The 10,366-nt window shown below is 40.2% G+C and overlaps 1 protein-coding gene across 1 annotated transcript in view; it reads right to left on the bottom strand.

Moving 5' to 3' along the window:
- Positions 1 to 4,648: 4,648 nt before the first annotated feature.
- The window catches only part of LOC145991899 (neuronal acetylcholine receptor subunit alpha-3-like), a 28,712-nt gene continuing 22,994 nt past the window's right edge, over positions 4,649 to 10,366 (bottom strand). Inside the window, exons 7-8 of the mRNA XM_083127932.1 lie at positions 8,557 to 8,671; positions 4,649 to 5,078 (exon numbers count right to left, since the gene is read on the bottom strand). Coding sequence (XP_082984058.1) covers positions 4,852 to 5,078; positions 8,557 to 8,671 — 342 coding nt within the window. The 3' untranslated portion in view covers positions 4,649 to 4,851. The remainder of the gene's footprint in view (positions 5,079 to 8,556; positions 8,672 to 10,366) is intronic.

The following is a 10,366-nucleotide window of genomic DNA, read 5'->3' as shown; positions in this document are numbered from 1 at the left end:
GAACACTGCTGGGCGTAACCAAGTCACGGAAGAAAGCAACTTTACAAGTAAAGAATGGGTTTAAGAAGTACTAATATAGTTAATGGATTTTTGCAAAGAAGCTTCAATTATTTAATGCAGAATCTATTCCAGTAATGTCAAACAGTTTATGGTCCATGTACAATAGCTCATTATGTGGTTTATTGGCAACAACTGGCACTAGTTACATGGTGTTTCTAAATGCTTTTATTTTCCTTTTTCGCTTGTAAACGTTTATCTTATGCACTTAGATGTATAATAAGTATTCGAAACACATTTTGCGTGTCTACTAAATTACACACAATGTATATTCTGTATTAGATATATATATATACCTGTATTTTGCATATATAACAACGTTCTATGGGATAACTCCTGTGCGTATTTTAGAAACTCTAAAAGGATTGTCTTTAGCTCATTTTAGCCTGAGATTGATTAATTTGGACTTGATCCGAGCTGCTGAAGTACTCCTTCTGCTGGAATCGAAAGCACGAATCCTTGCTTATAAAAGGATACGTCGTCAAACCAAAGTCATATCGGGGACACTTTATCTTCGAAATTGCTGCTAAGTTATTGATAAGCTTCAAATTTATTTCCAAGATACATACAGTACACATTGTGACATGCAGCATTGTCAAGGTTACTGAAAGCTACGGGGAATAGAAGTAATAAGTATGACAAGTCTTCTATCTACACATGCATGGAAGGAGTTGGATATGTAAAGCTTAAGAAGCATTTAAAAGAGTGTATTCTGCAAAGGAAACCGACAAATGTGAAGAAAGTAAATGTGGACATATTGCTCGTGTTAAAAATTATATCGTATGTCCTTCTCAAAGAAGCAGTTGTACTACATTTAGGAAGTTTACAAAACTCTGACGTGTCTTCTGAGCAAAGAGAAATTGCACTTCGTATAAGCGTGTAACAAGTACACAAAAGTTTAGCTTCAACATTTTCCTTTAGATTCTGGTCTTTCTGAACGTTGCTTTTATGCCAGGGCTTCTTTCATTGCCACAGACGAAGACTAAAATGCAAGATGTGTTTCTGTTAGTTTCCAAAGTTTTCTTGATACCATTAAAAAAGATATATAGCTGTTCTAATCTAACAGTGAACTACTTTGTCAACCTGAAAGGCACAAAAAACGAAAATGGGGTATAAAATATTCACATTTAAAAATATATTAAAGAGAGGCTGTTGAACCTGAGGCTCTATAAAAAAATGTAGCTCCTTGTTGACTAATTTTTGTGTGTAGAAATACTCATAACTAATAATGACCCGCAGGGCAAGATAATATGCGAACTGGACATCTAAAAATAATTTAGCACCCTGCCGAAAATGAAACTAAAAATATAACTGTGTGTGTATATATATACAGGGTGATTCAAAAGTCGCGCGACATAGGACAGATACCGAAAAAACGATACAGGGCAAAATTGTTGGACATATGTTTGAAATCATGACCGTAATGTTGCATTTGTATTATTTCCATTGTGTGCAGGAAACAAGAACAAAATTGTTGGAAAATACGTTTTAAATCATGACCGTAATGTTGAATTTTTCTTTTTTCCCAGTAATCAACAACAATGTCCCATACACAATTCAGGAAAGGGTGGAAATGGTTCTTATCCATGTTGCAGGGATGAGTCTACGGGAAGCTGCGGAGGAATATCACAGAGGGCATCCAGATCAACCACCGCCATATCATGCAAACATTGGTCGTTTACTGGAGCGGTTCAAGGCAACAGGCAGTATCCATGACAAACGACGGTCTGGGCCGCCACGTACAGCAACAGATCAGGCAACTAGCTAAGCTAGCTAAGCTAAGTCAGTCCAACACGGTCAACACGAAAAGTGGCTCAAGAATGTGGCATCAGTCAAGTATTCGTGTCCAGGATACTATCCAGAAATCATTTCCATCCATATCGTGTGCATTTTGTCCAGGAACTGCATGGAGATGACACAGATAGACGGGTGCAGTTCTGTGAGTGGTTTACTGAAAGACGAACGCAGCAGCCACACCTTGAAGCTGATATTCTTTTCAGCGATGAGGCCTGTTTCCATCTGAACTAAACAGTGAATAGATATAACGCTGTGTATTGGGCAACCGAGAACCCATACATTGCTGTAGATGCTCATCATCAAACTGGCCCAAGGTTAAATGTGTGGTGTGGTATACACGGGGATGTTCTCATCGGTCCCGTATTTCTTAACAACAAGCTCACTGCTGAACTGTACAGAGAGCATCTCGAGATGACACTCCTGCCCTATTTGGATAATCTACCCCTAGCAAAACGACGGTTTTTTTTTCTTTCAGCAAGATGGAGCACCGCCGCATTTCGGACTAACAACTCGCGAATTGCTGAATGACGTTTTACCTGGGCGTTGGATAGGTCGCAGGGGTCTCATGGAATGGCCGCATAGGTCGCCAGATTTAACACCACTTGACTTTTTCCTCTGGGGCCATCTCAAATCTGTCGTGTACAGAAACAGGCCCCGAACACTGCAGGAACTTCAGGAAAACGTCAGAGGAGCCTGTGCAGCAATAACACCTATGGTGTTACGTAATGTGCGCAAGCGTTCTGTGAACCGTATTCGAATGTGCCGTCAACAGGATGGCAATCATTTTGAACAATTCCTCCAGTAGTGTCCCAGCGGACATGTCAGTTCAGGTCGTTCCTTTGTATCAGTTTGCCACTCCGTGCGGTTGCTATTGCTATTGCGATTGTCAATTTTGTTGTTCGGTCGTAAATGGAGTACGGCTATGACATTGATTCGTTTGTGTTTCTTTCCGTTTGCCATTTTGACAATCATTTTGTTTTGTTTTGTTTGTGATTTCAAGCAGACTAATACATGGTCCATCTGCTGTCGCAACAATTACGCTCATGATTTCCAACAATGTATTTCCTACACTTATGCTCTCTATCGTTTTTTCGGTATCTGCACAAATAACGGAGTTGTCCTATGTCGCGCGACTTTTGAATCACCCTGTATAGCTATATAACCAAATATATTACTTTGAAATGCTACTTTTCTGGAACTACATCCTCAGATCGTTCAGTGACGTGTCCAGGAAGGGTTGATAGTGTTTATCACACCCTTGATCTAGATTTCTAAAAGAAAGCTAAGAAATGGGAAAGTATTGCTTTGACAACTACCGAAGAAAACCTCATACTCATTTTGACCTCAGTTGTTTGAAAAGGAGTTCAGATGGAACTGAACTAAGGCTATTATGTACAAAGGCTGTCGCAGAGAAGGTGAGACAGATTTTTTCCTGGCTTGGCGTCACTGCCTATGGTTTCGGCACTAGTCGCGTCGTGTAGGATGACTTATTCTGTTTCCGTAGCAAGTTGTCACATGTTGCAAAACCACGTTAGTGAGCAGCTGTGTTGATTTAGGTGGAACGTGTTTCGTTTACCCCTCCAGGTTTTTGTGTATAACATTGCTTTTCGCGATGAGTATTCAAGATGAACAGCGACATGCCATAAAATTTTGTTGGCGTTTAGGGAAAAGTGCTGCGGAAATATATGCAATGTTTCAACAGGCATATGCCGATCAAGACAGACTGAATAGAGCCACAGTGTACCGATGGCACAAGTTGTTCGAAGATGGGCGCGAATCAGGCGCTTTGCTTCCGCATCCTGAACAAAGACCGTCCGTGATTAACGAGACGCTAGTGAATACTGTTGCAGCAATTATTCGTGATGATAGGCACATGTCTGTGAGAGCGCTAAGTGCACATAACATACAGCCCGGACCTTGCACACTGCGACTTTTGGCTGTTTCCACTTTCAAAGGCCGCTTTACATGGTCGTCATTTCATCACGAACAAAGAAGTGATCACCGCAGCGCAAATTTTCTTCAGTTCGCTACCTGACGACGAATTTTCAAAGACATTCACAAAGTGACAGGAGAGTATGGACGCTTGCTTAGCTGTCAATGGTGCCTTTTTTTGAAAAATATGTACGTCTACTTGATATGGATGATTCTGAATAAAAAATGTTGTTTATAATTTTTTGTTTCATTTTAATGATTCTTGGAGGTGTCTATGTACATGCTTGTCTTTTAACTGCTACGCAGTCACGACTTTTTGACGTATTGCGCTCATTTTGGTCTCAATCGGCAGCTAATGAACCAAATTTTCACCCTAGTACATTTGCTAGCCAATGGAGTTCGCTGTTTTCCTATACAGGAATTAGACTCACCTTCTCTGCGACAGCCTTTGTATAAAAGCATTATCTTTATTTTTAAAAATGCCACCAGCAGAATTAAGTATTAGTCTAACTCACCAGGAGTTCCTCAGATGATCTCTTCCTTCATGTTCGCTTCTTCAACTCACCGATATAAAGAGGGTCTGCAAGAATTTTCACAGCGTTTCCACGGCCACTTTACCTCCGCGAGGCCACTCGTTGTCACGCAACAACACAGCATCGTTCTACTGGAGCAAGGATTACGGTGCAGATGTTTCTTCAAACCATAACAATTCACGATCGTTCCCAGACTGCAGAACTGACAGTATCCTACAGGTAAGTAGAAATACCACTGGGCCCATAAGAGTCTTCGAAATTGATAACGTTATTTCAAATTAGAGAAACAAGGTAAAAAACAACTTGTAATTTTTATAGTCGACAAGATAAATAAAGTTCAGTTGGTATTCCAACAGAATAAAGAGTACGTTAGATTGAAAATTGAGTGCAAAATGGATATTAGGCCAAACCTAATGGCCGTGACACTTGATACGAACACTACACAGCGTCCACTTTGTCTTCCTTGTGAATTCACCACCGGGTCCTGGTTAAGAAAACTGTTTGCAGTCACCCTGTAGGGTGATGGGGTCCCTCAAGGCCAGTGCGGCGAGGAGGTGAGGATGCAGGAGGTGGCGAGGACGCTGACGAGGACGTAGGTGTAGAGGAGGACCCTGTCGCACACCCGGGCGATGGCATACCACTCCTCTTGCCTCTGCTGCCTCTGCTTCTCGGCCTCCTCCTTTTGCTGCAGCCACAGCAACTGGCAGCTGAGGCTCTCCAGGAGGCGACAGGTGTCGCGGTCCAGCATGGAAGACCTCACTGCAAAGCGAGAGCAGGAAAACATAAACTAATCAAAAGTGTGATAACGAAAGATCGGTTAATAGTATTAACAATTATCACAGTGCAACAAATTTGAACTTTGTGTCTTGCCGCGAGATGAAAGAAAGTGTACTTTACTAAATCAAATACGCTGATTACGAAAATGAAATCAGAAATGTTCCATCACGTACCAATATTTCTGGAGAAGATATGTCACATGTACCACTTACCCTATATTTCATATAGTTAGCAATATATTGTAATTCATGAAAAACAAAGTAGCAACTTTCGCGACACTTGGAAACTACTCCATTACAATACAGGAGGAACCTGTAGCTGGATAAAATACAGATCATGGAACACAATTAATTGTTTGTATTACAAAACATAAAAAAAGGTACGAGAAAGCTGCAAATAGCTTGAAATGTATTTACAAGTTAGAAACATGTTCTGGAAACTTTCCGTTTGTGGGTGGATGGTGAAACGTCTTGTAGGAGTGTCCAGCAGTAATCTGCCAAAAGGTTTGTTGACCATCTTCCCTTATATGGCCTTTCCATGGCAGCGATATCTTGGTGAAATCGCTCACCATGTTCGTCACTCACATCTCCGAGATTAGGCGGGAAAAAATCCAAATGAGAATGCAGGAAATGTATTTTCAAAGACATGTTGCACGCCATAGCCTTGCAACAGTCCAGCATGTGTTCCGTCAGTTCCCTGTTATTGTCAGACCTGACGTTACCCAAGAAATTCTTGCATACATCTTTGAAGGAAAGCCAAGCTGCCTTCTCAGTATCTGTCAGCAACTCTTCAAAGGTTATGTCTTTCATCAAGTCACGAATCTGAGGCCCAATGAAAATACCTTCTTTAATTTTTGCAGTACTAATAGCAGGAAATTTGGACAGTAAAAATTTAAAACCCTGCCATCTTTGTCCATTGCTTTCACAAAATTCTTCATGAAGCCCAATTTCAGATGGAGCGGTGGTAACAGCACACTGTCTTTGTCAATACATTTTTTCACCCGGATTGAAGCTCTCTCTCGAAGGCCACTGTTTCACTACATAATGGTCTTTCCTTGCCCTACTGTCCCAGTAACACAAGAAACAGCAATATTTTGTGTAACCAGTCTGCATTCCCAGCACAACCTCCAGAACTTTGAGATCACCACAAATTTTCCATTTGTGGTTTGAATAGCCAATATACTTCAAAAGTAGTCTCATTTTCTCGTAGGTTTCTTTTAACTGAATGGAATTGGCCACTGGTATCGAAGGTTTCTCGTTTCTGTTATGCAAAAGAACAGCTTTGAGACTACTTTTTGAGGAATCTATGAATAGGCGCCATTCTTCCGGATTGTGAATCATTCCAAATTATGTAAGCAGCCCATTTATGTCATTACAATATACCAGACAGACTGCCATTGAGAAAAAACTGGAAAGACTAAGCTGTCGTTTACGGAAATATATACTAGTGCTTAGTTGTAGCAGGTTTTTTTCTTGAAGACGAGACCCAAGCAATTCTGCTTGCCTTTTTGAAAGACTTAGATCTCTTACAAGATCATTTAATTCTGCTGTGACAATGGCTGTGGTTGGGGCTGCGATTTAGATGGCGTGTAATCAATATCTTCGTGATCTATTCGTTGGTCACTACCATCGTCTGTTTCATCTTCCAGTGTCCATTCCGCTGGTGGTTTTGGAACTGGGAGAGAATCAGAATGCGGAACTGGGCGCATTGCAGATTTCAAATTTGGATATGAAACTGTGTGTTTTGATTTACTTGAGATTCCTGTTACTTTCGTTAAACAAAAGTAGCAATCTTTTATGTGGTCTCTAGGTTTCCTCCGTCGTACGGCAATTGGCATAGATGGGTGGATTCCATGCAACCAACCTCATAAATAGCGGGAGCAACAGTTCTGTGGTGCCCAACACTTACCCTCATCTACCTTTGGTTCAAAATACAACTCGTATGCCTTTTTGACGAGCGGGGAAATGGGATGTCTTTGGGACTTCGTCGTAAACTAACCACACACATAACAGAAAAGGTTTGGGGAATTAACACACTTCCTAGACATCGCTGAACACAAGAAACACGCGAAAACACATAAACCATATTCTTCAAGTTAGGAGTTTTGCACGACACGCACTGCAGAAACAGACACTGAGTGATCCCACTAGCAACTGACTGATGCAAATAACTGCAACTCCACTATACCTTACTATACCTCAACCAAGTGGCTATCTATCCCTTCCCTCTCCACCCCCTCCCCTATGCACTGTCGAGCCCTAGTAACAGGCTGTACTGATAAGCGCCGCGACAACAGTAACATGCAGTCGTGCGCTGATAAAATTGCGTTTCCAGAGAAAAGTTTAGGTGATAGCGAAAAACGGTTTCCACTATCGTCATCAGGCACCGAACTCCATAGGAATCACATATTTCTGTTCTGTGGTAATTTTCATTGTCGCACAGTAGTGTTAGACGGAATGAATGAATGTTTGGGGGTGTCGGTACATATGGCCATTTTGCACTCTTCATTGCATACGGGTTGGGAGGTGGGGTAAAAATCTCCTTGAGAAAAGTTAGTGCGACAGGACAAAACAACACATTAGAAAGTTAAGGCTACACTAACAACTTCCTCACAGACAGTAGAAGAGGCTGCTCTTCTCGAAAAGCTACAAACATTCGTTAAAACACTGTCTTCATCTCCAAACAAGGATTATAAGCCGTTGGGAAGATTAAAAATCTGTCTGAGGAATGTAAAATCGGCACATTCGATACGAATATGACAAACCTGGAGCCTCCCTAATGGTGTAGTAGTAATGAAGGAGGCTCAATAATGCAAGACACTTGCTGTTAATACTTCTTCAGTTTTCATGTTGATAAACAAATTTTTGGATTCGAGATTTCTAGCTCACCTGCATTAACTCCTCTGCCGTACTAAATAATAGACCGATGCTGATAATCTTACCGATTCCCACTGCTACAGTTACTTGAAAATTGTAATAAATAAAACTTGTTCAAAATATTTATTAATATTAGTGGGTGAGTGTTCCATTCCAATTATATGCATAAATTTACCAGAGTCTTGCTTCAATATATTCAAGAATTACATCAGAATATTAAAATATCTGTTGTGAATCACAAAATAAGTGTTTTACACGATTGTGCTGCAAAATAAATGGAAGTTTCGAATTGTGAATAATTTCCAGGATACTTCGACTCCGGGAAAGCATTTTTGCAAAAGACCAAAACGCTAGGAAAAGTATCGGCCAGTATCGGTAAATAAAATCCAACCGATACTTTCCAATACCGGTATCGGTTCAATCATAATTACAATCAGGGATGTTGCGAAGATAACCACCTACCATCATAATATAGAATATCTCACATGGTTCAACATGCTTTCAGAGCAACAGCTCCAATAATGTCTCGTTATTATTTACGGACAGTTAGGAACTAAAGAAGATGAGGAAAGTAACTTGAATACCTGTTGCATCAGATATATTGTTCGATCCATGGCAGGCGCTTATGTTAAAGGGACGAACCAACCGCCGGAAGCTGCGACTGGATGCCACGTTGCTATTCTTCTTACGTGGTTGTATCTACAAGGAAAAACAACCAGTGATTACTGTTCCTTTAAGTATAATTAACTAAATGAGTAATAACAATAATTAAGAAATTACACTTCGTACAAACACACTAGATTCCACCATCTTTCAAGCCGCCATATTGAATTCAATTTCAACACGTGACAACTTCCAATGAATAAAGTTATTCGAAAATATATTTTAGTATTAAATTTTTACACAACTTTCATAATAGTGAGTGTGGTATTTGTAGGGGGGAGGGGGGAATTCCTCCCTCTGGATACTTGTGTCTCCTCTCTGCTTGATAAATGTTATCCCTGGTGGGAATGATATTTGGGGGGGGGGACAAGAAATTATTGACAATTTACTTACTTTTTCCAACTTCACCATTCAATGGATGATATTCAGCGAACAACTTCTCCACAATTCATTCCGCCAAAGCACGCCCGCTGCCATGATTCTAGCAAACGTTTCGGAGCGTGTTGTAAACCAGTTTGATAAGTATTGCGATCAAAACGTTTGTGGCAGTGATTCAAGGTACAAGTATAACTATTATATTCCAAATGCAGTCTTTCATATTTTTCTAACATTAGTAACAATGACCAGAGTATCTAAAAAGATGCTATTTGCCACAAAACAACGCTGTATAAAGCTACGTAACATACGAAAAAAAATACAGGACTATGGAGCCTGTTGGAATCAATCGGGCCTATCCGATAGTACAGTGGCTAATGCTATCCCCTTGCAATCGAAGGATCAAAACTTCGATTCTCGGTGGAGGGAAATTGAAAATAAAATCTTTTTAAAGAAAGTGAATTAAAGTCAAACTTTGTCTCGTGAAAATAATAATTTATAGAAATGTTCCGAAGTACAAAATTGTGTGCTATAGTTTTTTAAGGCTGTAATGTATCATTATCACTTTTCGTATGTATATTCAGACAGCCATAGAAGATATGCTGAAAAGTATATACGCATACTGCGAACGCATTGTCTGATTGATAAGCAGCATTTCATTTTTTGTGAACTTTATTATAGATCGTACAGCAACCATGCGCGTTGCAAAGCATGCGGATGTAAAGAGTAGCATAAAAGTCATATAACGCTAGCCATAAACACAGTACTTGCCTTAAAATACAATTCATATTTCACCCCGGATTGGAAAAATCACGGCATCTTAACCACGAACGAAACTGTCTGAATGTTTGATGTTCTCTCACAATTAATACATAAAGAATGGCATACACACAACACACACACACACCTGCACACAACGTATTAATTCACCAAAAGGAAACTACATTTGAAAATCCACAAAAATACAATTAAAAATGTTAAACATCTGGTCATTTTCATGCATCTAGCATATGCTTCACTTCACGCTTGCTGTGGTTTGCCGGACTGAGCCGGACCACGTGCGGATTTGGCCAGATTTCCCATCATGCTCTGCGCCGCTGACGTCACATTGAATATCATCCATTTCAACATTTTTTGTCAGACAACCGATATTCCTTAAGACAAGATTTATTTGTGAAGCTAGAATGTTAGTGGAAGAAGTGAGCATTACGAGTTCCAGACTCTGCAATATCAGAAATAGGCCTTGAAAATGAACGAAATCTAGTTTCGGTGGCGGCGAAGGCTGTGTTGATCAAAGGATGGGTTCTGAAAATTTGCAAGTGCATCTACAGAAGAAGGCAGGAGTATTAAGGTGGC

The sequence above is a fragment of the Lepisma saccharinum genome, chromosome 8 (genome assembly GCF_977018435.1).
Source record: "Lepisma saccharinum chromosome 8, izLepSacc3.1, whole genome shotgun sequence".
Classification (NCBI taxonomy): Eukaryota; Metazoa; Arthropoda; class Insecta; order Zygentoma; family Lepismatidae; genus Lepisma; species Lepisma saccharinum.
The sequence above is the reverse complement of the archived record's forward strand: the minus strand, read 5'-3'. Positions and strand labels throughout refer to the sequence as shown.